The sequence below is a fragment of the Mus musculus genome, chromosome 11, assembly GCF_000001635.26.
Source record: "Mus musculus strain C57BL/6J chromosome 11, GRCm38.p6 C57BL/6J".
Classification (NCBI taxonomy): domain Eukaryota; kingdom Metazoa; phylum Chordata; class Mammalia; order Rodentia; family Muridae; genus Mus; species Mus musculus.
In genome coordinates this window covers 98,319,759-98,347,067 of record NC_000077.6, presented here as the reverse complement: position 1 = coordinate 98,347,067, position 27,309 = coordinate 98,319,759, and the positions used below count along the sequence as shown (strand labels likewise).

Sequence of the window (27,309 nt, the reverse complement as noted above, 5' to 3'; positions counted from 1 at the left end):
CGCTGGGCAGCCTTTAGGTCAAAGTGGGGGTAGGAGGCTGGAGTTCCCCTGCGCTGGGGTCGCTGTGAAAGGGTATGTGGTGGGTAAAGGAGGCAGAGGACAGGGATGAGGCTGCGACCCCCAATGGTACCTCAGTGCCCATTAGAAATTTCTGGGAACCACTGGTTTGTCCTAAACAACCAGGAAGGATTCTCCCCATGGTGCTAGGGAGATGGGAGCACAATTTATTCCCAAAAGATGGACTTTTGGGGACAGTGGGTGATCTTCAGTTCTTTGTCCAGCTCTGCCCGGGTGTGATGCCTCTGGATCCTCAACCCCAGAGACATGAAAGGGAGGGAGGGAAACACAGAGCAGAGGAACACAGAGCTAGGAGGGACGGAGGGTGGGGGTGGGGGGGATTGGTCACAGAGAGAGCAAAAAGAAGAGGACCCATGTGAGAGATTAAGAGACAAAGGGAAGTAGAGGGGACAATGCCTTATGACAGAAAAGCAGGAGACAGAGATGGAAAGAGAATAAAAATAGCTCCACATTAAGATAATTGCAGCTCACAGCTCTGCCCTCCGTTAGGAATTAAATGAGGTTTTATTACTTTGATTTTTCTCTCCTGGATCCTACGCGACTTCTCAGGAACTTGGGGAAAAGTTTTTGCGGTGGGCGGCCAGGTGGCGGAGGCTGCGTGGGTGACAGAGAGGAAAGGAACAGGGAACTGGGGAGGGAGGGCCAGGGGCAAGGAGTGGGTAGAGGCTGATGGGGGTGGCAGAGCCTAGCAAGAGGTGTGGTGGTGGTTGGGGGACTGGACAAACAGGTGGGAGGGCTGAGAAGCCAGCGTGACTCCCATTCACTTCGACTTGGAATTAATCATATGCAAATGAGATGTAAAAATAATATACCACTCCTGGGTTATTATGCTTGAGTTAGAAGAACAGGCAGCTAAGTCCAAAGAACAATTTCAAGACCTCATTTGACTTAATTCCTGCTCGCTCAGACTGACAAGGTTGTATAGTGGTGTGACCGACCGGTCCCTCCTCGGGTCTGAGCACACTGCCTTGAGGTTTTCTGATATTTACTTTCTTCTTCTTCTTCTTCTTCTTCTTCTTCTTCTTCTTCTTCTTCTTCTTCTTCCTCTTCCTCTTCCTCTTCCTCTTCCTCTTCCTCTTCCTCTTCCTCCTCCTCCTCCTCCTCCTCCTCCTCCTCCTCTTTTTCTTCTTCTTCTTCTTCAAGCAAGAGCCACTACATGTTCCTTCTCTGGAAGACAACTCTGGGAAGGTGCTGTGAGGCCTTTGCCCTCCTTTGAGGAGGTGAAAAAGTACAATCGGGTCTTTTCCCTTCCTCAACCCAAGCATATAAATTCACACGGGGGCGGGGGTGGAGGGGGTGGGGAGGTGGGGCGAAGAGTCTGTCAGCCCCGGATGGTCCGGAGCGTCCCGAGTGAACTTAGACAGTTTCTTTGTGTCTCCTCGCTCCTGTATATTTCAAAGCCCACCCTGTACAGTGGTTGTGATGATTCAACAGGATCAAATTTTAAGCCCCAGTGCAATTCGGGATTTCAGGTAGTCTTCAAGCGTTTAGTCTTCCTCCACCGCTTTAAGAGATGAAGTTTTGGGAACGGCCAGCAGGTGGCGGAATCGGCCAGGGTTCGGGCTGCAGCACCGCTGGCTGGCAATGTGGGTCTGCAGTTAGGCATCAAGCAGGTGACCTTGGCACCCACGCACCCCACCCCACCCCCAGCAGAGCTGGAACTGGAAGGAGCGGCATGTGGCAGCTGAAAGGAAGGCCCCAGGAAGTCTTGGGGAGCAGCCTTAGAGAAGCTGGGGAAAACTAGCTGGGTGCACAGGGCCATCTTTGCCTGCGATTGGGAAAGGGAGTAGAGAGAACAATTCAAAGAAAAAAAAAAAAAAAGAGGGCAAGGGCATTCTCGGCCAATACAGTGGAAAACAGTCGTCTGAGGCTTATTCATCTACTAGCATCTTTTCACCATTCAATATAATCCTATCAGAATCTATGCGCTTAAAAGAAAACACTTTACAAACACAACGTAACAGCGCTGAGCGTATGTTGTAATGGAGTTTTGAACTGTGTTTAAAGATTTGTTTATCTTTATTATTTATTTATTTATTTTATGTATGTGAGTACACTGTAGCTGTACAGATGGTTGTGAGCCTTCAAGTGGTTGTTGGGAATTGAATTTTTAGGATCTCTGCTCACTCTAGCCAACCCTGCTCGTTCCAACTAGCTCAGGCCCAAAGATTTATTTATTATTATACATAAGTACACTGTAGCTGTCTTCTGACACACCAGAAGAGGGCATCAGATCTCATTTTGGGTGGTTGTGAGCCACCGTGTGGTTGCTGGGATTTGAACTCAGGACCTTTGGAAGAGCAGTCAGTACTCTTACCCACTGAGCCATCTTGCCAGCCCAATCTGTTTACTTTTAATTCTGTGTATAAGTGTTTGCTTGCTTGTACATCACTGACATGCAGAGCCACAAGAGGGGGACTGAACCCCTGGAGATGGAGTTGTAAGCTGGCATCTGGGTGCTGGGAACCAAATCCTGGTTCTCTGCACGAACAGCAAGTGGGTTTTTTGTTGGTGGCAGTTTGGTTTGGTTTCAAGACAGGGTTTCTCTGTGTAGCCTTGATCGTCCTGGAACTCGCTCTGTAAACCAAGCTGGCCTTGAACTCACAGAGCTCTGCCTGCCTCTGCCTCCTGAGTACTGGGATTTATCCATGAGCCACCATGGTCGACTCATAAACAGCAAGTGTTTTAAACTTCTGAGGCATCTCTCTAGCCCTGGTTATTATTTTGAGACAGGGTCTCACTGTATAGCCTTGGTTGGCTGGAAACTCACTATGTAGATCAGGCTGGCCTCGAACTCCTGGAGATTCTCTTGCCCTCTGCCTCCTGAGGGCTGGGTTTTGTCGTGAGCCACCATGTCCAGCTGAAAAGTCTGTATTATAAGCATGTGACTGTCTCTACCACCACACTGGGGAGGAAAGGTCGCTTGCTCTGCCTGGCCCAATCTCCCTCTGTACTGGTTCAATGTGAATCAAGGCTCTGTTTTAAAGGTTTGCTATGTGTATGTGTGTTTTGCCTGCTTGGGAACCACCTGCATGCCATGCTAGAGGAGGTCAACGGATACCCCAGGGTTGCAGACGTTGTAGGCTGGCACGTGGGTGCTGGGAATCAAACACCAAGTGCTCTTAACTTCGTGTGTGTATGTGTGTGTGTGTGTGTGTGTGTGTGTGTGTGTGTGCATCATGTCAATTCAATGTCAGCAGAGGCTAGACAAGGGTGCCACATCCCCTGGATGGCATTACAGACAATTGTGAGCCACCATTTGGGTGCTGGGACTTGAACCTCTGAAGTAGCAGACAGTGCTCTTAACCTCTCCGAGCTATCTCTCTAATCTAGAATCAAAGCTCTTAGAACACGATTTTAATGGCACACGGTTTTAACATGTATCCTCCACACCATGTATCTTTCCGTTGGACTCTGAGGTACTGTGGGGGAGATGAACTAAGGAGTGAGTGAATAAACAAACATAAGCTGTAGACACTAACAAGTTTGTTATTGAGTTTGTCTTTTGTTGTTTTTTTTTGTTTTGTTTTGTTTTGTTTTTACACTCCTATTTGGAGCGTTTACTTTCCTGGACAGAGTTAGGCCCTGTAGGTGCAGTTTCTCATTTAATCTTCTAGGATAGTCCCATTTTATAGATGGGACAACTGAGGCTTCAGAGGGCTTCAGCAGCTTTTTCCCGGAGCCTAGTTCAAATAAAAGACAGTTCTAGCTAGCATGGTGACTCATATTTGAAATCCTAGCCGTCGTGAGGTTGAACCATGAGTTGCAGAGTAACCTGGGCTACAAACAAACCAACAAACCAACCCACAGATAACCTTAGCCTCCAGAGATCACCCCCCTTTCCCTTGGGCGTAGGGTGTTAGGAAGCTCGAATCCCAGTCCTTGTCCAGGAGATTAGCACTAAGCTACGTCCCCAGCACTGAAGACTTCATTCTTTTGGACACATCCACTGTATAACCTTGGCAGGCCTGGAACTTGCTATAAAAGCCCACGCTGACTTCGAACTCACAGTGTTGAGGTTAAAGGAGTCCGGTTTTACCGCTGTCTTCGACAAGTTTAAAACCCGCGAGTGGAAGATCACTAGCGTACACTGGGCTTCGTTCCAGTTCCGTTTTTTTGGACCTGGTTTCTTTCCCTCCCAGCTTGGTTTCCACGGATCTCCGGAGAAGCAGAAATCGGTGTGCCGAGGTTGCCCTCTGGTGGCAGAAACGAGTACAGTAGTATCTATGCTCTCTGGCGCCCCCAGGTGGAAGCTGAGATGTGGTGAGAAGAGCGCAAGCGGCAACCCATGGAGGGGGGAGGGGCGCCTCAGCCGCCGGCACCTGGAGACCCCCTGCTCTGGCCACTGCCTGGTGCCCCCCGAGGTGCCAGCTGAGGCTGCCCCCAAAGAATGCCAGCTGCCGAAGCTCGCCGCCTCCCACTCCCTCCACCAGCCTCACACACACTGCAATCCCGGTCCAGTCGGCTGCTTCCATTCCCTGAAGAAGAGGCCCTAAAGTTAAAACAGCTGTTAATTTATAAACCAATTTTTCCGTGACTGCTTAATAAATCGCCAGCAGCTGCTCTGCCCCCTCCTCCTGCCCAGGCACCCGGCCCCGGGGGCTGCGTGGAGAAGCTCAGGGCTGCCAGCCTACTCCTTCTGCCTCCTTTGCCCACCAGCCCCCAACTTACCCCCAGACCCCCAGTGAGGGGAAATCCGGGTGAGCCCAGCTTCCCTGGTCTTCAGCAGAGGGCTAAAATGAAAATGTGTTTTCTTTCCTGGAGGCTATCCCTTCCCACACCCCAGTGCCCCTCCCTACACTTCCAGGCCCAGAAGGTGGCACCAGAGGTTTTCCCTGGCTCTGGGGAGTGAGCAGGCATAGCTTTCCTGCTGAAGTTCCCTTGGGCCACTGGGAGGCCAGGGGACCCTAGTTTGGCCCAGGGCTCATTTTTGAGAGTGCTGGAATCTCAGTTTCTCTGCCAGGGCCATCCCCCTGACAGATGCTAACTGAAGTTGAACCCTGCTTTTCTCTCAAGGATATGCTGAGAGGAAGCAGAGCGTCCTGGGTCAGCACCCACTCCTGCTAGACGCCCCCTCCTCGGGAGCAGGGTGAGACTTGGTCTTGTGAAAGATTCTCTGTCCAGCTTCTTCCACTGGGGAAAAAGTAGCTGGAATCCTCTCAGGAGGAGGAGGGGCATGGAAGAAGCGACTCTTTCTCCCTGTGCCTCCAAGTCCCTACTGTCCCAGGGTGGAGGTCTGCTGCTCCAGGGATCTGAGACTCTGCTTGGGACAGGGACATCAGGAATCTGGCCACACCACAAGCTTTGTAACATGAAGCAGAAGGGCCAAGCACAGGCCAGTAGTTCAAATCCTATGGCTACCACTTCCTAGCTGTAGGCTAAGGCAACCCCAACCACCTTTCTTTCCTCGCTGCCTCAATTTATAAAAATGGGGGGGATAATAAAATCGTTGTGAAAAGAAAACAAATTGGCGCACATAAAGCACACAGTAACAAATTGATGCATATAAGCACACAGTAACAAATTGATGTGCATAACAAATTGGTGCACAGAAACACACAGTAAAAGAAACAGAAGCACACAGTAAAAGAAAGGCCCCGTTGTGAATGGGGAGCCACCTTCCTCTCTGATGCACAGAACAGGTGGGAACTCCTGTGGACCCCCTAAACAGCAATCAATCCATGGAGGTGAAACTTCCTAGGGTACGGTCAGATGCTCAGAAGTATCCCTTTAATCCCCACACCTGGGAGGGCTACAGAGCAAAACTCTGTCTCAAATATATATATATATATATATATATATATATATATATATATATATATATATATATAATCCCAAAAAGTTTCTGACTTTTTAAAAAAGATTTATTTTATTTATTATATGTAAGTACACTGTAGCTGTCCTCAGACACCAGAGGAGGGAATCAGGTCTTGTTACAGATGGTTGTGAGCCACCATGTGGTTGCTGGGATTTGAACTCAGGATCTCTGGAAGAGCAGTCAGTGCTCTTTACCACTGAGCCATGTCTCCAGCCCCTGACTTTTTGATTAAAAAAAAAAAATGAAGATCATGGCTCCAGACAAAATTAGGGGGGGAAACCCCAGGTAGGGTTCCTGAGTTCCAGTGTCCTGGTGGGCTTTCTGTCTCTGGTCTCCTTCCCCAGGCCCCTCCTCTGGCAGCCGCGGGCCACTTCCCAGCCTGCAGCAGGAAAAAGAGGGGAAGCTCCTCCCCCATGTGAGCTCCTGTGGTCCCTGCTTCCCTAGAAGAAAGCTCTCCCCACAGCTTTCCAGCTGAAAGCCTATTTTCTCTCCTGTTCCCTGGTAATCAGAGGCTGCCGTGACTCCTTTCTACCCACCCCCACCTCCCACCGAAGACATTGAGTGAACCTGGCTTTCCTGTATGGTCCAGAGCAACTTGGTCAACTTCCCTCGACCCTTGGGTTCCACGTGCCTAAAATGGGGATGCTCCCAGAACCTCCATCCTAATATTCATGAGGATGGAATGGGATCTTGCCCATGAACCTGGACTGGGAGCTGTGGGTGAGGTGGAAGAGAGGGCAGAGTGTGCTCTGTGTGTGTGTGTGTGTGTGTGTGTGTGTGTGTGTGTGTGTGTAAGGAATGCAGATGCCAAAGCCCATGACACCAATCCCAGGTGGGCCACCTTGAACCTCCCTGTGCTCTTATTTCCCATCCATAAAATGGGGGTAGGTAGCGGAGCCTGGAGCCTGCGTCTCAAAGACATCTAGAGCTCTTGGAACAGTTCCCCAACTGCACTGTTTGCTGAGGTGTGACCAGTGGGGCCCCCTGAGGCTTTGCCCCTATGCTGTGCATGTGGAAGTAGGAAGTCACTTAGAGAGAGACTACAAGTGAACTGGAGGGCGGGGCCCTGGTAGTGGTTGTGGCTCAGGACAAGGCCCTGGTCCCCACCTGCCCATTTTGCTCACCTCTGGCATCCACCTAGACCTTGGCTTGGGACCACTCTGATCCCTCAGCCGCCTTTAGTCAATGAAGCAGCCAGCCCCCTCCCTGTGCCCTGGGTCCAGACTATGTCCTGGAAATAAAGCAGGGTCCCTGGGGCCCACTCAAGCCGAGGACTGCTCTGCCAGGGTGCCAGCTGGTGCCCACGGGGGGCGGGGCTGCGGTGTGATCATGTGGAAAGAGAAAGCTGGAAGCCCCCCTAACCTTGATGGTCACCACAGGAAACAAGAAAAGACTAGGGGTACCGAGGACATTTTCTAGGAACAGAAGATGAGATTTTTAAAAATTGACTTGTTCTGTGACTCAGTTTACCCCGCCATCCAAGGAACGGGGTCTTCATTCCCTTATCCCAGGGTCTCTGGGGCTCCAAAAGCCTTTGCATTGGCCTCGCAGATCCGTGCCTCCTTTCCTTTCTTAAAGAAACGAGGCTCACCCTCCTCCCCGCTCAGATTCTCTCCATAGAAGCTACCCTGGGGACCCGCGGCCAGGGGTAGAGAAGGGTAGGGGGAAAGTGCAGGCTCAAGACAGGCCCCCACAGGGAATGGGGATTCGTCTCAAGCCCGCCCAGGGTGCCAGTCCCTGGCCGGGATGACCCGGAGCTCCCGGTCCCTGCCCCTTTCCCGCCTCCTCTGGCCCTTTAAGAGCCTCTCCGCGCGTTGCCGTCCCGGATCAGCCAGAGAGACCATTAAAATTTTATGCAGAATGAAAATGGGCCAGGTCTCCAGCTTCCTCGCTCCCATCCAATGATTTATTACTCGCAAATACCACAGAACTAATTAGTATAGTAATTAATTAATACGCATTTGCATATTTGCATGTGCAATTAGTGCAGTGGAGTGATTACTGGGAGAATGAGGGCCCCGGATTGTCAGATGTGAGGGGGAAGTGGCCTGGAAAAGAGTTAGTGGGAATGAACTTTGCAGGGAGCGCCGAGCGGGAGCGCGGCCGGGGCGGGGCGCCGCGCGGGCTGCGGGGTGCAGAGCGCGGGCGTGGGGAGCGCGGGTGGCCCCCCGCGGCCTCCGACTTGGGGCAGGGGTCGCGACCCCAGCGCCCCGCCCGCCCGGCCGCGCCCGCCCCGCCCCCGCTGCGTGGCACAGCTCCAAGCGCGCGCCTGATTGTTATGCATTGTGTTTCTCGTCGCGAGCGGAGCCGGGCGGAATGGGGCTGGCACAAGCTGTCTCCCTGCCACGCGGCGGTGGCACCTTAAAGGCGCAGCGTCCTCTCCCTGCCGCCGTCCCCGCTGCCCCCACCTCCGAGCCCGGGCCCCCGACCGTCCCCAGGCGACCTCTGGAGGTCAGGGTGGGCGCGGAGGCCACCTGGAGGGGTGCAGCACGGGTCAGGGGCGCGCGGGGCACGTGCCACGGAGCCCGGCAGGCAAGAAGTCGGAGCTGCGAGCGCGATCCGGCGGCTGGGGCGCACCGGGCGCAGTGCCAGGCGCGGACGGGGGTGGTGAGGCGAGAACCCGGAGCTAGGCAGACGAAGGACGACTAGGAGAAAGAAGCAGCGAGTGGCAGGGGACCTGCTGGGTGCCAAGGGCTTTCTTGGGGGAGTTTCTGCGAGGCCTGGCTCCTCTTTCTGTCCCGGTTTACAGCGGAAGGAGAAGGAGCGATTGAGGCAAAGCTTAGGTTTTGGGACCAGCTTCTTCTAAAATCAGCTAGAAACCCAGAGCCAGAAGAAGCACTATTTCCTGGGGAGTAATCAGGAGGACTTCCTGGAGGAAGAAACACCTTCTGAGGGATGAGGAAAAGCGGAGCCGGTGGTCTAATGACACTATCCCTTTCTATATATAGAAGAAGCCCTGAAGGAGTCCATCTTATGCCCTTGAAGTTGGAACTACTCTGGTGTTTTGTTTTGTTTTTGGGGGGGGTGGGGTGGACAGAGAACAAGTCCTTGACACAAACATTGTCAAGGTCCCTCCTTTTCTTCTCCATGGCCAGGCCCTCTGTTCCTAACATCCCGGTCACCGAAACTACTTTAGAGAGAGGGGCAGTTTATAATCGTGAATTAGCCCAAGACCGAACCTCACACAACTTGGTTTAAATTCCGACTCTGGGCAGGTGAGCTGGCTCAGCTGGTAAAAGTGCTTGCCACCAAGCCTGAAGACCTTAGTTTGACCCCCCAAACCCCACGTGATGGGTAAGAGAACTGATTCCCCCAAATTGTGTTCTGACCTCTTCCACAGGTGTGTTGAGGCATGTCCTCCCTACACACACACACACACACACACACACACACACACACACACCAACCTTTGTTTTACATTGCTGTCAAGGGCTCTGATCTTTGATGTTTCAGGACAGAAGAACCCCCAACAGTGTTTTGCTTTGGAGTCTCACCCTGTAGCCCAGTCTGGCCTCCAACTGGTGGTCTCCTGCCTCAGTCTCCCAAAGGCTGGGATTACAGGGGTGTGCTAGCACACTCAGCGAGGGCCCTGGGATCTAGTTCCAGCTATGCCAGTCACTTAATGTGGAACAGTAGAAAAGTTGTGCTCCTGTGCCCCACCTCTTCTGCGGTTTCTTCTCTGGAAAATAGGAGGTTGCTCCACTCCTGGGCTGTTCCCTTCCCTCTCAGTGGAACACTGTCAAGAAGCTTGCAGGGCTGGGGAGTGTAGCTCAATGGGTAGGAGAAATCCTGGGTTTCATCTTCAGCACCAGACTGGGAAGGAGGAGAAGACATAGGAAGTGGAGTAGGAAGAGGAAGTGGTGGGGGGGGGGGGAGAAGAGGAGACAGAAGTCAAAACCACCTCCACCTTTGAGACTGAGGTGCCCTTTGCTGGCCCACCCTGCATCTCAGAAGAAGCAGTGGCTATGCTTGACACCCACCGTCCTGAGGACCAGCCTCCTCAGGACAAATCAAGATGTCGCTGCTTAAAGGCTGGCTTCCTGCCCTGGCTATGCCCACCAAAAAACCCTGCCCAGGTAGCCCTTAGTATTATCCCCTGTAAGTATCAGCACTGGTACTGTTTACTGTGAGCCTCCAGTGTCCCCAGCTCTGGTGCCAGGCTCAAGAGACATGCCAGAGAACTAACTGTCCAGTAGTGTCAGCCCCAGAAATCCCCAAGCCAGACTTATGGCCCTAATTTGACGGGGAGGTAACTGGGGGACATGGAAGCAGAGCCCCCATCGTTATTCCCCAGCCTGGGCCCCACCCCTTCCACCAAGCTCAGCCTCCTCTGTACCCCAGTGTCCTTCTGGTTCAGGTCACCCCCTCAGCTCCTTGGCCCTGGCGGGCAGGTAGTACTGTTCCCCTCTTACAGCCGAGGAGAAAGAATGTCATATGAGTTGATCAAGGTGAAAATGATGCCAAAGCCAGGGGTCTGCTGCCACTAACTCCATCTGGCCTTCCTGTGAGGACCTGGAGTGGGGGTTGGGGGAGGACCAGAAGCAAGAGCATCTACTGCCTATGCTAAACCCTGACAGGGAAGCAGAACAAAGACTGATGGCGGAGAGAACCCCAGGAACAAAAATATTTGAACACTGATCCAAAGCTAGAGGCAAAATAAGCCACATCAGGGATGGCCAGGGGCTGAAGAAGCACTCACACCTGTTAGCTCGTCTAAGGCTCACTGCTGCCCCCAAAGGCAGGCCTCGGTAACCGCCGCGCCCATTTTACAGAGGGGAAGGCCAAAGTTAGGCCATGTTGGGCTCAGTATAAGGTCCATCGACGTGAAAGGGGTATAGGGAGGTAGGTCTGTGGTTGGTCAGTTGTCTTGCTCTGGCCGTTGCTCCCCCAACAGCAGAGGAACAGTTCCTTGGTACCCCAACTGCAAACTAAGGCTGTATAGAGCATTGAGCCTGTTACCCAGCCTCCTGGGTGGTCTTCCTGGTGGTGGTGACTTTTAGGCAGAAATCGATAGAGGTGTGCTTCTGTGGGAGAGCATGGCAAAGGTTCTGAGGCCGGGAACAAGGTGATGATGAAGTACAGCAGGACAGGCCTGGAGGACAGCATCCGAGTGAGAGAATCAGGGAGGTGCTGTAGTGTGCAAGTACCACATCCAGGTGTGCGAGTACCACATCCAGGTGTGCGAGTACCACATCCAGGTGTGCGAGTATCACATCCAGGTGTGTGACTACCACATCCAGGTGTGTGACTACCACATCCAGGTGTGTGACTACCACATCCAAGTGTGCGACTACCACATCCAGGTGTGTGGTCAGGACAAGAAGTGTGAGCAGCCTGGGCCCCTCAGGAGAGGCAAAGGGCCCTGAAAGGTAGAAGATGCAGCAGGACAGGACTCAGCTGTGTTCTGATGCCCATCTTCCCTGGGTGATGGTGGTGCAAGCTTTACCCCAGCACTCAGGAGGCAGAGACAGGTGGATCTCTGAGTTCAAGGCCAGTCTGGTCTACAGAGTGAGTTCCAGGACAGCCAGGGCGACACAGAGAAACCCTGTGATGGGAAAGGATGAAAGTCACACTCACACATCCCGGCTGGGGGTGGGTCTCAGGAGAGCTCCTGAGCTGAAAGACTTGAGGACCAAACAGGGAGTCTACCACAGGGCAGGCACCGGTCTGATATAGCCATGTAGCATAAGACCTCATAGTGTTAGTAAAACAGAGCGTGCTGCACGGAGGAGAGGACCACGCCCCCTCCTCCAAGTCTGACTGATAAGGGCCACGCCCCCTCCCTCCAAGTCTATCTAACAAACGTGTGGTTTGTTTTGCTTTGGTTTCAAAGCTGTTCCCATTGCCCCCGTTCAGCCTGGACTCTATTTAGCAGGCACTGCCCTTGAACTTCTGATCTTCCACCTCTTGGATGCTGGGGATCAGACCCAGGAACTTGACAAACTTTCTACCAACTGAGCTACACCCCAAGTATCCCAGATTGACATTTGTACAAGGAGACCACTGGGCATGGCAGCCACTCTGGTTTGCCTGCCCCAGGAGACTCCAAATGACTCCGCTGCCCACTGTCTCTCTACAGCCAAGTAGTATGGGTGATGTGAGAGCCCCAGACTAAAGACATCACAAATGGCGACTGAGACAAAACAGAAGACAAGTGGGAGAGGGGGGTCTTCCAACAGGAGAGCAGCCCTGAAGGAGGAAGGGGAGGGCTCCCCGGAGGAGGTGTCTGGGGAGCCTCTTGGTGAGAAAGATGAATTTGAGTACTGGGAGACCAGAACCCATGTGGAAAAGAGCTCTTCCCACAAAAGCAGGGTGCAGCGGTCAAAGGTTATAGGGGCAAAGGTCACCGCACTTTTAGAGCAAGGGTACAGCCTGAGGTGACTGGCTTGGCTGGAGGACTTAGCCCCTCTTCCACCTGTCATTTGTCTCCGTCTCGGTCGCGAGGCAGCTGCGGTCTGATGCGCGACACTCATTCAGCTCCTGCTAGGCCCTCCCAGTGCTGGGTGGGACCAAAGCCCAGCCTAGGGCGCGGCCTGAGAAAGTGCAGGAGAACGGGACAGTGAGCTGGGGTCAGGACAGGAGGACCACCCGGAGGAGGGGACGACACCTCCCCAGCCTCCCCTCCCCCTCCCCAGTGGCACCACGAGGCACGCAGCCGCATATCACCCGTGCCAGCCCTCACCTCCCGGCAACGTCGCCGCATTCTCAGCCACGCCATCTGGCGTGCCCGCCGCTCCCCGGCACACTGCGGCGGGCGGGGGAGGGGGCAGCGGGGCAGGTGCCCACCCTGGAGCCAGGAGGAAGCGGCAGGTCCCCCTCCCCCAGAGTCCTTTGCGCTTGAGGTGGGACAGGGGGCTGGGGAGAGGGGAGGTGGCAGGTGCTCTCAGGCTCTGTGCATCCGAGCATCCAAGCATCCGAACTGCTGGAGCAGGCGCCCTCTGGGCAGTGCCATCGGCCCCTCCTGCCTCCTCCTCCCCCAACGCGACGCCTGCCAGAAGCTCAGGACTTCGAGGGTCTCCACTCCTGCCCTTCCCCCACACCGGAGGAGGCGGAGGCGGAGGAGGCCAGCCTCTCCTCACCTGTCTGCCCAGCCAGGGAGGCCCCCTGAGATGCATGGCTGGCAGCAGCCAGGGGGTTGGCACCTGGGTCTGACCCACCTGCTCTCTAGGCCTGTTGTGATGGGAGAGCAAATCTCCCTCCTCGCAGGGCCACCTACCAGTCTCACTTGGGGGCCTGGGGTGGCTGGCTAGCTGTCCTTCGGAGGGTGAGAATGGAGGGGAGCATTTACAGAGTCCTGTAGGAATGATTTATTTGGGGGACAACAAGGAGTGTAGAAAGAGCAGTTTTCTAGAACATTCTTCCTGTCCCCTGAGAAAGATTCCCCTAGTCTGTTCAGGAATGACCTGCCACCTCATCACCACCCTCTGCCCTCTCTCCTCCCCCATACTTACTTACCTCAGCCCTCTCACCCCTGCCCCTCAGGCCCCAGATGAAACAAAATGGCCGCTGCCCCTCTGAGGCAGCCATTTTAGGTGCCCAGACTGTGGCCTCCCTTGGGATGGGGCTATGTCTCCATGGGAACCTCCTCCGGGCCCCCCAGCTCCCTGCTCCCACCCTGAGGTGTGGGCAGCAGAAATGGAAGTCTTCCAGGCCTGGCTGAAGTGCCCGCCATTCTCCTTTGCCTCTGAGAGACCTGGAGGGGACCAGGCCCCTCACCAACTCCCTTCCCCCAATGCCACGGGGAGGAACAGATGGCATCTCTGGGTGTCCTTCTCCTTTCGTCTCCTTCCTTCCATTTCTGGCTCTTTCTCTCTCTCCGTCACTGCATCTCTGAGTACAGAGAGGAGCGTGCATGTCCCGGCGTGTTAATGCCTGCTTGTGTGTATGTGGACACACGTGTTGTACCTCTTTCGAGCTCATGTCTGAGGCAGGCCCACCCCACACCTCCCTCTGTTCCAGTTTCCCCCTGGTTTTTATTGTATCTTCTAAAAAAATAAAGTTGAAATGTGTCGAGTGAGAAAAACTTGTTCCATTTTTCTGAAGGAAGAAAAGAAGGGTCAGGAGACAGGCCCAGAGGGATCAAGTTCTCTGTACCCCAGGCTTGACCACCCAGCCCCCTACCTCAAGCCTTTCCCTATAGGAGCTTAAGGAGGCCGCTTAAATCTAGAGAGCAGACATGAGAGACAAGGGATAGAGGGATAGGTGGCCCTACAGCACGCGTTCTCTCTCTCTGACAAGGTTCTGCCTCACACCCAGAGGACCCCATCAGACCCCAGTGGGCTTAACCTAATTTTTGGTATGGGGAGGAGGCAGAGGCTATCTTTCTCTGTCAAGGAAGCATTCATCCACTTATTCATTCATACATTCACCCACTAATTTAACAACATTTTTGGATTCTTTGTAGACAAAACATTCTAATTGGAGATGAGCTATATGCAAGAGATTAATATTATAAAGCAAGTTACAAAGTGTCCTTTTTTGGTTTTGTTTTTTTTCCAGAGAGGGTTTCTCTGTGTAGCCATGACTATCCTGGAACTCATTCTGTAGACCAGGCTAGCCTCAAATTCACAGAGATCTTCCTGCCTCTGCCTTTCTGAGTGCTGGGACGCACAGCCCAGGGGCTAAAGGAGAGAAAGTGTCGGCCACCACTGTCCTGCACGGTGTCTTAATAATAATAAAACATGTTGGACTGGAGAGATGGCTGTTCTTCCAGAAGTCCTGAGTTCAATTCCCAGCAACCAGATAGTGACTCCCAACCATCTATCCTGGGTTCTGATGCCCCCTTCTGGCATGTAGGTGCACATGCAAATAGAGCACTCATACATTAAACAAACAAATCTTTAAAATAAATAAATAAAAGCTGGTATGTATTGGGAGAGTGTTTTATTATTGGCCCTATGCTAAACTCATTAACCTATCATGCTACTTAGTGTCAACCAGCAAGCAGCCCTATAAAGCAAGCAGACTACCACTTATAGATAGGGAAACCAAGGCTGAGAAGACTATCTCAAAGTTCCTTTGTTTGTGCTGGGATTCAAACCCAGGGCTTTGGGCTCTTGAGGCAAGCACCCTACCTTGGAGCTAAATCCCCAGTCTAGAATTCAGCATTGTCTTTTACAATGTGGTAGTGCATGTCTTTAATCCCAGCACTCTGAAGGCAAAAGTGAGTTCAGGTGCCACTCTGGTCTACATAGTGATTTCCAAGATAGCCAAGAATACTTAGTGAGACCCCATTTCAAAAACAAAACAAGATGAAAACCAGGTGAACAGAGTAGACCAAGAATCAGAACTCATATTATGCACGTGAGTGTGTGCATGCATGTGTGTGTGTGTGTGTGTGTGTGTGTGTGTGCGCGCGCGCTGTGAGTGTGTGTGTGTGTGTGTGTGTGTGTGTGTGTGTGTGTGTGTTCAAAACACCTCACAGCCCAGGGGCTAGAGGAGACAGAGTCATGAACGCCCTTGAAATTATACCCCAAACTGGAAGTGTCCTGGCAAGCCAGCCCCCAACCCAGTAGTGCCCCTGGTTTTGCTTTTGCCTCTGCCAAGATTCCATCCACAGTGTCAGGCTATGTGACTTAGATGGGCTCTGACTTCCTAGTTGCAGAGCCTATAAAGGTCTTCTTGTCCTTGGTGACCACCAAGGCAACTGGGTTGGTGAAGGGGTCCTGGGTTCTAGTCTCAGCTTGCTCCCCTCCTCCTCCCCCTGGGTACCTAGCTATATCCATTTCCCTGCACTGCCTCTGTGGAAGGAAGAGGAAGTGCCTGGCCTTTGGACCTTCTTTCAGCCCCTGACCTCCAAGTGTCCAAGCTTCATACCGACTTTCTCAAGGCCTTTCAAGCCAGCATGTGTCTCTGTGGAGCACCTTGTTCATTCTGAACGTCGAATTCTTGTCTTATCAGCCCAAGACTCCCTTGAGAAGGGTTCTCCAGGTAAGACCAGAGGGCATCCACTTGGACTAAGGGATGTGGTGCGGTCTTCCTTTTGTCTGTGTGGTTCTGTGCTTGCTATGTGGCTGGCTGGCATCTGAATATGTGAGCCAAGGTTGTTGGGTGTGCACAGGTAGGTCAAGGGAGAGACAAGAAATTTGGGCCTGAAGACAGCACCTGCCTGAGTCCAGTGTGGTCAAGGGTCTCTACCCCTGACTGCAAGTACTTGTCTCTCACACAGGTTAACTCTGAACAGGGGTGTGTTTCCATTTTCTCCACCACAGAGTGAGGAACTGGTGGGAAGGTGGGTGTGTCGGAAGCTCCTCCCTTTAACCTGTACCATTTGCATCTGTGTCTGGCAGGATAGGAACCTTGCAAGGGGAACTGTAAAATAAAGCATCCATTTCCTACCTCCCTCAGCAAGACACCTGTCTGGTCTTCTCCTCTCTGGCCTCTCCTGTGACTGATGGGGTCAGCCTCTGTGGCTTTTGTATTTTCTGCAGAGAGGAAGAGTGCTGGGTCCTGTCTAAAAACTCTAAGCGGCCTGCAACCAGTCATACCCTTTCCTTCAGCTAACCAAATCAGAAGGCCAAAAGAGAGGCATTGGTGGATGGCCTACCTGGCAAGGATCAGGGGTGGTAAGGCCTCAGTGACTCAAGAAGGAGGAGGAAGAGGAGGAAGAGGGCTTCTGGGTTAGGAATCCAGATCTGTGCCCACCTTAACCCAGATAGGGACACATAGCTCATCTCCAAATCCCTCCCCACCCCACCCCACCATACATTTGCCCTTGACACCCAAGGAAAGATCTCCTGTGTGATGACTACACAGATAGACACACATGTCCCCACAGACACACACACACACACACACACACACACACACATGAGCACTCGCGTGCGCACGCACAACACGCCCATGCAGAGGCACAGACACCCAGGGAGGCAAATCTTTCCCTTTCTCTGTCTTTCCCTTGGTTTGAATTTTGTTCAGCCACATATGTTGTGTGTGCGTGAGGGTGGGTGGGGGAGGGGCAGACAGGGATGAGGAATGGCATGGTGCCAGCATCTACCTATGGGGCTTGGGCCAGGGATGCCCCCCACACCCACCCTGGAAGGAGCCTCAGCTGTCCCTTTGTGGTGGAGGGGATTCTCTTGGGGAGCGGCAGTAAGCACCGAGGTCCCTTCTCCACACCCCAGGGTCTGGTCCTGACCCACCTTAGGGACCTGGAGACAGGGAAATGGACAGATCAAGACCCTGGAGAGAGCCCTGAATTGGCCTGGCAACCACAAACCGCCAATTCCCAGACTTGCCACCCCATTGTTCCCATGTGGGGGGTTCTATATCTGAGGGGGGCAAATCCTCCCACCTCCCTCTCAATCTCTGCTTTTCCTGCGTTGGGCGGGGAGGGGAGGGCGGCAGAGATATTTATTTATTTCCTTTATTTATTTAATTTTTTTTTTTTTTTTTGGAGTAGAGAGTGACAGATGGCGGCGGGTCCCGGGGGAGCCGGCTCTCCCCCAATGCAGACGCATGCCAATCACCGTCTCTCATGTGATAGCTGCTGCCCGTGACGTGCCAAGCCCATATGGCCTGGCATAGAGGCTGGTACCCCGCCTGGTAGAGATGCCACACTCGCTCCGCGGCTCGCATGGCGCTCTGAAGACGCCGGCGCCCGCCGCCTTGAGGAACCGCTGCCCCCGCTCCCTGAAGATGGGGGAACAATGAAATAAGCGAGAAGATTCCTCTTCTCCCCCCTCTCTCTCTTGCCCCCTCCCCCCTCCCCTCCCCTCTCCCCTTGACTCCTCTCTGAGGTAAGTTGTCCGAGAGGGAGCTAGATCTGACCTGCTATTAGTGGTGGGGGGGCGCTGCTTCGGACATGGAAGTCCCCCCCAGTTCTCCTATTCCTGGGACCCTACCCCCTTACGGGATGGGCAGCGGGGGCGCCCCGTGTTCTCTCTCCCATTGGGGCCGCAGCTTAAGGGGCTGCGGAAGGAGATGGTATGCCTAGGATGGGCTGAGGGGGAAGGGTCATGAGGCACTCGAAGAAGCGAAGATGGGACCCCCCCCATGACTGTCCCGAAGGAACCTGTGACCTTTTCCCACCACCAAAAAAGATAAGCAAACAAATAAATTTGGATTTTTCCCCAAGGATCTCAAAATACAACGAGATCTGTAGAGACGTGTGGGAGGGAGGGAGTTTGAAGAGGGGAAGAGGGTCCCTGACCGCAAGGGAGACGAACAGGGTTCGCTTTTGGGTCTCCTCCCCACGCCCGGCTTCTTCAGTCCCCGCACCCGGAGCCCGCTCCGGGAGACCCGTAAGCAGCAGCTAGAGAGGAGACGGTGCTCCGGTGTCTAGAATTGGGGCTGCGGGGGTGGGGGCCCGGCCGGGGGCGGCGCGCGGCCAACTTGCAAATTGGATTAGGGAGCTTGGGGGTGAGAGGCACCGGAGGGCTTGGGGAGCCAGGCCGAGGGGCCGGACCGTGGAGAGGAGGAACCGGGGCAGCGTCCCCACGGCGGCCGCCCAGCTTCTCTCCGTCACCGGGAGAGAGCTGGCTTTCGGGCGAGAGCACCGCCTCCCCGGGAAGATGGACCTGGTCCCTTAACCCCCCACCTGGTCAAGCTCTCTGGGACCCCGACACCGGCCGAGAGCAGCTTCCTTCCGGGCCAGGGGCGGAGCAGGAGCCCGGATCTCGGGCAAGGGCCTGGGCCGCGGTCCCCCACTGGCAGCCGGGCAGGGCTGGGCCGGCTCTGGGCGGGGCAGCAGGACGTAGTGGGCATCGGGGGCCCCTGAGCTGGGGCGCTCACGGAGACTTGGGGGGTGGAGGCGGGTTGGGGGGTCGTGGTGACCCCGGCGCGCCCCTCACTCTGTGCTGTCTGTCTCCCCGCCCCCGGGGCGCCCTCAGGCACCATGCTGACCCGCCTGTTCAGCGAGCCCGGCCTCCTCTCGGACGTGCCCAAGTTCGCCAGCTGGGGCGACGGCGACGACGACGAGCCGAGGAGCGACAAGGGCGACGCGCCGCCGCAGCCTCCTCCTGCTCCCGGGTCGGGGGCTCCAGGACCCGCCCGGGCCGCCAAGCCAGTGTCTCTTCGTGGAGGAGAAGAGATCCCTGAACCCACGTTGGCTGAGGTCAAGGAGGAAGGAGAGCTGGGCGGCGAGGAGGAGGAGGAAGAGGAGGAGGAGGAAGGACTGGACGAGGCGGAAGGCGAGCGGCCCAAGAAGCGCGGGCCGAAGAAACGCAAGATGACCAAGGCGCGTCTGGAGCGCTCCAAGCTGCGGCGACAGAAGGCCAACGCGCGGGAGCGCAACCGCATGCACGACCTGAACGCGGCTCTGGACAACCTGCGCAAGGTGGTGCCCTGCTACTCCAAGACGCAGAAGCTGTCCAAGATCGAGACCCTGCGCCTGGCCAAGAACTACATCTGGGCTCTCTCGGAGATCTTGCGCTCCGGGAAGCGGCCGGATCTGGTGTCCTACGTGCAGACTCTGTGCAAGGGGCTGTCACAGCCCACCACGAATCTGGTGGCCGGCTGCCTGCAGCTAAACTCTCGTAACTTCCTCACGGAGCAGGGCGCGGACGGCGCCGGCCGCTTTCACGGCTCGGGTGGCCCGTTCGCCATGCATCCGTACCCATACCCGTGCTCCCGCCTGGCAGGCGCACAGTGTCAGGCGGCTGGCGGCCTGGGCGGAGGCGCGGCGCACGCCCTGCGGACCCACGGCTACTGCGCCGCCTACGAGACGCTGTACGCGGCGGCCGGTGGCGGCGGCGCTAGCCCGGACTACAACAGCTCCGAGTACGAGGGTCCACTCAGTCCCCCGCTCTGTCTCAACGGCAACTTCTCGCTCAAGCAGGACTCGTCCCCCGATCACGAGAAGAGCTACCACTACTCTATGCACTACTCGGCGCTGCCCGGCTCACGGCCCACGGGCCACGGGCTGGTCTTCGGCTCGTCGGCCGTGCGCGGGGGCGTCCACTCCGAGAATCTCTTGTCTTACGATATGCACCTTCACCACGATCGGGGCCCCATGTACGAGGAGCTCAACGCATTTTTCCATAACTGAGACCTCGCGCCGACCCCTTTCTTTTTCTTTGCCTTTGTCCGGCCCCTTAGCCCCAGCCCCACGAGCTCAGGGGCTCCCACCGACTCCAGAGCCGGGCGCTCGAGCGCGGGCCGCCGGTTCTGCAGCTCTCCAGAGCGGCGTGCTCTCTTACCTGTGGGTGGCCCGTCCCAGGGGCCTCGCTTGCCTCTGGGGACTCGCCTTCTCTCTCTCCCCAGCGGGCTTCCTCCTCCCTTCTCTCGTGGAGAGCATCTCTGGGGATCTCCCGCCAGGCCCTCCCAAGAGACTTCCTCCACATTCCCAAACTTGGGTTTTCTCTCCCCACCTCCCAACAGGCCAGAGGCAGTTGGTAAGGGGCTGCTGAGTCTCGGGATAGTGTCTCCCCCACTTATAGTTACTTTAAAAAAACAAAAACAAAACAGACACAGAGCTTCCCAGGCCGAAAAGAGTTGGTATCTCTTCCTTCTCGAAGAGGCCACAGCCAGGGAGCCCAAACGCCTTCACCCTAACACGAATCTCCGCGTTTTTTATTTTTTATTTTGGTGGGAGGGGATGTGGATTGAGAGGAAAGAGAGAGGCCAAGCCAATTTGTAACTAGAACCATTTTTCCTTTTCCCTTTTTAAAGAAAACAAACAAACATACAAAAGGAAAAAAAAAAAAGAAAGAAAGAAAGAAAAAGGAAAAAATACTGAGAGGCAACGGAGGCCGAACTCAGAGTCCGGATCGGAGAGAAAACGCATTAAGAACTTTTAGAAGCAATAAAAGGCAAATAATAATAATAAAAAATACTACCAATAATAATTTTTAAAAAGACACAAATATCTATGCAAGGAGGTTCTGACTGAGCCTAGCAGCCTGACCTGGGTGCTCCTCGGGTCTGCTGGCTGCCCCGCCCACGCGCGGATCTGTGCACTTTGGTGAAGTGGGGGCCCGCGCCGCCCCTCCCCCCCCCCAGTTTCTTACAATCAATGACTCGGAGATTTGGAACCCCAGTGCCACTGCCCTCCTCCCGCCCTGCCCCGTTGTGCGTCATACTGTTTTCTAAAAACCTGTTTCCAAATTTGTATGGAATGGCAAACTGTTAGGGGGGGTCGGTTTGGGGAGGGAGGGTTTGCATGAGAGACACCACACACGCACACACACGCGCGCGCGCGAACACGCACACACACACACACACACACACACACACACACACACCACACCGCACGCACACGCAGGCCCCGGGCGTCCGGGGACAGAAGGAGCTGTCTACTGGTACCTCCTCTCTATAGGCACTCTGGTCCGTCCCCTCTTGGGGTAAGGTGGAGGAGCCCAGACCTGGGAACAGCCTTACCCTTGTCCAGACTGTGCCTCCGTGGGCGCCAAGCTCCTGGTGATTTCTGGTGGCTAGAGAGGGTTGTTTTGGGTTTTTGTTTGTTTGTTTGTTGGGGGGGTTGTTGTTGCTTTTGTTTTTTGTTTTGTTTTGTGTTTCGGTTCTAGGCTCCTCCTGACTTTTGTCATCCAGTGAGCTGGGAGAACTGAGGGCTCCTCTGGAGGTTCCCCTCGCAAGAGGCAACAGGTGAAGCTCCCCCCCCACCGGAGGCAGGGAACCAGGCACCCAAACACACGATGCAAAAAACGCAAACCCACAGGCGACACACCCCACACACGCAATTTTACCTTCCTCTTGTAGCGAAGATGAAACTCCTGTCGGACACCCGAAGTGCATTGCGTGTTTCTGTTGAGTTTAATGACGATTAATAAATATTTATGTAAATGAGATGCAAAGCAGACCCGCTTTCTCACAGTGGCCTCCTTTTATGGGTGGGGGCAAGGACTGATCTGGGGCTGGAGTGATTGAGGCTATGTCGAGTGAATGACTGCTCAGAAGCTCAAGAAAATAACTGAGGGCTTTCCTGGGTGGGGTTTCCACACTGCAAGACCTACACACACACACACACACACACACACACACACTCACTCACTCACCACAGTGGGCTCATGAACAGTCACACTCACTCGCTGCCCCTCCTAGGCCCCACCCAGATTTACATAGGCACCCAGCACAAAGCACCCCTGCATTCTACTTGCATCCATCCAGCTCCCCCAAACACCTAAGGATTTTCTCTGAAAACAAAACATCTTTCCATCAATGAACAGTTATCAAAGCGGGACCATCCCACCATTTTACAACCCTTGACTTACTGTTACAAAAGCCAGAGGAGTGGAAATAAAGAGAACCTTTGGGGGGCAGACATGGATATTCTTGAAGAGAGAGAGAGAGAGAGAGATCATGAGGATAAAATATTAATGGAAACAATCACCTTTCTATCTTAAACTTCTGTTTCAGTGGGTTCAAAGGAATGGACCCTGGACATTTTGGGGATGTGAATAAAGTTGGATGCTGAATCTGAAGGGGGCCCCTGGTTAAGGACACGAGCAAAAGGGGCAGCACTGATTAATGCCTGCACAGTCTGTTTTTCTGTTGCAGTTCTAGAAAAGGGGGACCTTGATGGAAAGCACTCAGGAGGACCACTTTCACTTGTACCTCATCATTTTGTTCCCCATAACCCCTAGAGGCAGAGACAGCTTGGCCAAAGGCTTTCCAGAAAAGATGCCTCCTCCCTCCTTAGACCCCAGTGCCTATCAGAGCTCTGAAAAATTTGAAAGGGAGTCTGGGTCCTAAAAACTTGCATCCTAGAACCTGAGGAGACCTAAGGATTCCCCCCGACCCTGAAGAACCTTCCCTTGGTGCCTTTACCCGTCTCAAAACACGATCATTTTAGGATTAAAGTGAGGTTGAATGTAATATTGTTCAGGGTTGAGGTCAGATATGCTAATGGCTCTTAGGTCCATGACCCAAAATGAGATCTTCCTAACAGAAGCAGGGAAGAGAAAGGAGGGAGTCTGGATGCCAAAAAGGAAGCAGACTAGCGGCAACTGAGCCCAGCGGCTCCACTGAGTTCCCACACCTAAAAACAACCTCTTGTGGCCTCTATGCAGTTGCAGGCTGAGGGACTCCGGGAGCTGTCCACTCCTAGGTGCTGACCCGTATTTAACATTTTTCCTTCTGGCTGCCGAGGGAGACTACCGCCTGGGACTAGGGAGCAGAGCCCATCGAGTTCTCCTGCAGGCAGACTTCCTAGGAGACATTCACTGTTAAGCCTTTTAAAATGTTTGCCGAGTTCTCTGGGCTTCTCTCAGGACCACCTCTCCAGAGTGAGAGTGAGCCCTTTGTCATTGGGATTCTTCCCCGTGGGTGGCTAATGAGATCTAACAGATCTCTGAATGACTTTTATTCTTGAGAGAAAGATTTTGGTGCATCTTCTCTATCCTCCACTTCTGTGGGGGAGTTGAGAAGCTTGCAAGATACACATTCTGACCCTAACCCAAGGAACCGGTCTGCTCCAGGTGCTGGGCAGGGCCTGGCAGGGACACTTGGAAGAAAAGGAATTGGGCATCGTCCCAAGATGTGGCTCTTATTCTGCCCTGGAAACAAGGTTAATAATTGGGCTTCTCTCCCACTCAGCTGGTTTCCCAGAACTTGCTCTGAACTCCAAGCTGGGCAGGATCCAGGTGGCTTGGGGCCGGATGTAAAGGACCCCTCCACGTGGCTCCCTGGCTAGATCACAGACTCTCCTACATAGCTCTTTCAGTTACCGCACACTGTTCTGCTCTGTTCTGAAGTCAGTTTACAGCTTCTTGGAAAGGTAGTGACTCTTGGGCCATGGCATCTATAGGTCAGGCCATGTGGGGACTCAAAGACCCTTTTAGGGGCAGGGACACTGGAGCCCTTGCTTCTAATGAATCCTGCCAGCAGCCCAACTCCAATCCCTGACCTTCCCCCAGACTCCCTGCACTCTGGCTGACTCTAGCCTCCCGCCACAGCCCTCCTCCCCAACACCACACTTAACTGCCCTGGTGAGATGGTAAGATGAGCAGGAGAAGAAGATATGCACGGACACTGGGCCCCAGACGCCCCCTCACAGATCTCTTTCTCTCGCTTGGCTTGCCTGAACACACATCCTGAGAAGCTCTACGAACAGAAGTGGGAAGTGGGGGGGGGGGGGGTTAGGGAGAGAGGGTGCTGGCGGTAGGGTGCTGGACAGAGGCAGAAAGTGCAAAGAGGGTTCCTTTCTTTCCGCTAGCCTAAGCAGCAGGCTCTCCAAGCAATCCATGCCCTATTCAGATCAACCCCTGGGCTGCCCGACCCAATGTCTGGAGGCTCAGACTGGAGAGTGTTTTCTCCTTGATTTTTCCAGCCCCCCCCCCAGTCCCATTCCTAGCATTCGAATATAGCAGAGAAACAGAGATACTCTTGTGCTTATCTGGCAGGATAAGGGAAGGATGTTGTAGTTGCTTCTCCCCTTGTCATTTAATACCATCCCAACCACTGCCGGGACATTCACTGTCCATTAGTGAAACTCCAGCTATGATCTTGTCACCTATGGGACTAACTGGATGAACTACTGGAAGAGACAAAAACAAAAACAAAAGCAACCAAACCAAACCAAACTGAGTTCTAGTGGACCAGCAACAGGGAAACCCTTCTCTCTAGACACCCCACGAGGGTGGGGGGTGGGGGGGGTTGTACCAGCTTGTTTTCCCTCCACACACTCATAGCTACCCAGACAAGGGCCATAGATTTCATTCTCTTTTGCCCAACTCTGACTTCCTCCTCTTCCAGGAACGTGTATCAGGAACCCAGTTGCTCCTAGAAGTTTACATGGATTTCTGGAGACTGCAGGACTAAGTAAGCTCTAGATTCTACAGATTAGTTTTCAAGGTAGAAGGGGTGGGTGAGGAAATAAGACAAGCCTGGTTCAAGCTCCTCCCACAGGACAACAGAGGGCCAAGGGCTGCCCAGGGCTCCTGACCTGGGTGGACAATTTAAAGGGGAAAGCTTCTTGTTTACAGGGAGTGGGTGGACACAGAACCTACATCACAGGAAGGCTCCCAGACTCCAGCCCAAGACACTCACTGTTTTGTTTTGTTTTGTTTTCCTTCTAAGCTTTGGTAACCAGGTGTTGGTCACTGGCCTAAAATGAAAATGAAGGTGACACCTGGACTCTGAGAAACCTAGAAACTCCACCGTGGTTCTGAGTCTTGGGATGTGTGTGTGTGTGTGTGCATGTGTGTGTGTGTGTGTGTGTGTGTGTGTGTGTGTGTGTGTGTGTGTGTGTGTGTTCGCCCAAGCCTTCAAAAATGTCCCACAATTTTTTCCTAGGTGAGCAGACTTAGGTGTGTGGTGCTGCGGCCTTGGGAAGGCTGTTTTGCTATTGAAACTTTATCCGAAAACACTGGTTCAGAGTGTAAGGGGTGGGCAGGGCTTGCCTGGGGGAGAGCACTGCATACCGCATACCTGGCAGGGAGATGTCCGGGTTGGTCTTTCCTAGTCTCATAAGAAACTAGGAACAAGAGCAGAAGAGAGGAAGCTAGCTGGTGCTGAAAGAAGGAGAGTGGGTACCCTTTAAGCCCAAGCTGTGCCAAAGGAGATGGGCACACTGTCCAGCTGTGGCCGACTGTCTTTGGAGCTGCCAGTTCTGCTCTCTCGAGTAAACTGGGGATGCGGGGAGTTCAGTTCTACACCCGGGATGTGAGTCCCTGGTTTTCTGTAATTCCAACCTTTGTATCTCATTCCCGTTCCTCTTTTTGGAATTAATTGAATTAGGAGCAGGTTTTTCTGGGGCTTTTCCTGCCTCCCACCTCAGGCTGAGCTGGCCAGGAGGCCAAGGCTGAGAGGTCAGGTTCCACTGGGGTCCGCAAGAGCCCACAAGCCCTTTGGGGACCCGCATGCCAGTTCCGATCCTCAGCCAAGACTTTGCCAAGGGCACAGCTGGGCGGGGTCTGGGCAGTCCGCCCGGCTTGGGACATCTGTTCTCGCCAGAGTCGCATTAAAAGCTAGTGGTGGGGGTAGGGGACTCAGAAACAACCCCTCAAAACCCAGGCGGGTGCCGACAGAGACAGGAGAGGACCCGATATCCAATTGGGCTTGTTTTTCTGCTCTTTTGAGAACAGAGTGAAATTTGGGGTGAGGTCAGGTGGAGAATTCTCTCTCTCCTTGGTCCCACCCACTTCCCTGTCAGATGTCACATGGGGCCTCCCTCCTGCCCAGCTGTAAGGCACCCCAGCCTCTGCTCCAGCCATCGGGAAGCCCCTGGAGGTGCCGGCACCGGGAATTCAGCAGAGACTGCCGCCGGCCCGACGCGGAGATGATCCCGCTTGCTGCGAACTGGGTCCCCAGGACGAGGCTTGGGCGCTACGATGGGGGAGAGTCAAAAACAACTCAGTTAAAATATCTGAAATATTTGCTTTTATATTGAAGACTGGGCGGTACACAGACACACACACACACACACACACACTCAGAGGCACGCTCAGCCCCCAGAAGAACCACAAAGCCCCTAAGCTAAACCAAACCCAAATTCTTAACTACTGATCATTTTGTAGAAAATGACAGAAAAATTCTTCTGCCGCTTTTCTTTGGTGTTGCCGAGGGGAGGAAAAAAAAGAAGAAGAAGAAGAAGCTCCCGCCTGCCCAAGCCCTGAGCTTGATGCACCTCCACCACCCCAGAGCCCTGGCGCTGAGCCCAGGTCGCCCCCTGCCCACCCTTCACTCGCATGTCTGTGCCAGTCTGTGCCACTCAGCCGGTGCCCGGTGCCCAGTGCCAGGCGCGGGGGGGAAGGCGGGGAGGAGCCGAGGCTCCAGCTTAAATTCCATGGCATCTGTTCATTATTATACAGTGAGGATTTTTATATGGACAGCTAAATTAAAGACAGATTTTTGCCAGAATTGCAGATCCCATAAAAATGATGACACAGGATGGGGGGGCTTTCTCTTTTTTTAAAAAAAAGAAAGATTAAAACCACAACATAACAAACCTCACCTCAGACCCCTCTGTGCCCCAGTCCTCTGACTTTTGATTTTTCTTTGCCCTTTTACCCATCTTTTCCTCTAGTGGCTCTAAGAGAATCCAACCCCTGTCCCTGCACTGCCCTCCATTCCCAGATAAACACAGAAACCCAGTGACCATCCGCTTGTCCCCCAAAGGGGCAGGAGAGCCAGCTCAGGCCCCTGGGATCAGTGTGAGGACAGGAGTTGTATCTGGCCTGGAGAACAACACAACTTTCCTCTGTACTGTGGTGCTTGGCGGGTCTTCAAGCTAAAGGTCTTGGAGGCATCAGGTCTTCAGACCAGGTATTGGGGGGTCATCAGCTCAGGGATAATGCCTGGGCAGCACCCATTTCTTCATTGCTGATGGAGAAGATAATGCAATTGGGTATCCTGGGTGATTTTTCCACTTGTGGAAGTTCCTACATTTTAAATCTCACAGATTCTAGGATGGCTGGAGCCTGCACCTGGATGATATGTTCTAGGGTTCCTGAGGTTGCCGAATCTCTAGAATTCCAAGAGTCCTGTGCCAGGGGAGGTTGGTCTAGACTTCGGCG

General features: G+C 53.9%; 2 protein-coding genes and 1 long non-coding RNA gene across 4 annotated transcripts; 1 reads left to right on the top strand and 2 right to left on the bottom strand.

Moving 5' to 3' along the window:
• Positions 1–3,208: 3,208 nt before the first annotated feature.
• Positions 3,209–5,809, bottom strand: Gm38970. The gene is made up of 2 exons (XR_880194.2): positions 4,750–5,809; positions 3,209–4,570 (listed from the first exon to the last, which is right to left on the bottom strand). It is a non-coding gene; the product is annotated as a predicted gene, 38970 (long non-coding RNA).
• Positions 5,810–6,169: 360 nt separating this feature from the next.
• On the bottom strand, positions 6,170–12,614 carry Gm33099 (predicted gene, 33099). Its single transcript, XM_006534642.3, has 5 exons — positions 12,579–12,614; positions 12,312–12,376; positions 10,856–10,988; positions 9,557–9,709; positions 6,170–8,541 (listed from the first exon to the last, which is right to left on the bottom strand). The coding sequence occupies exons 1-5, from the start codon at positions 12,612–12,614 to the stop codon at positions 8,173–8,175; spliced, it is 756 nt and encodes a 251-aa protein (XP_006534705.1). The 3' UTR covers positions 6,170–8,172.
• Positions 12,615–17,422: 4,808 nt separating this feature from the next.
• Neurod2 (neurogenic differentiation 2) lies at positions 17,423–21,653 on the top strand. Of its 2 annotated transcripts, none has more exons than NM_010895.3 (2): positions 17,423–17,634; positions 18,727–21,651. In NM_010895.3, exon 2 carries the CDS (start codon positions 18,732–18,734, stop codon positions 19,881–19,883), a length of 1,152 nt encoding a protein of 383 aa, NP_035025.3. In that variant the 5' UTR covers positions 17,423–17,634; positions 18,727–18,731; the 3' UTR covers positions 19,884–21,651. The 2 variants fall into 2 exon arrangements, with proteins under 2 accessions (NP_035025.3, XP_030101503.1); XM_030245643.1 differs by having other exon boundaries at positions 17,632–18,138; positions 18,727–21,653.
• Positions 21,654–27,309: the final 5,656 nt, after the last annotated feature.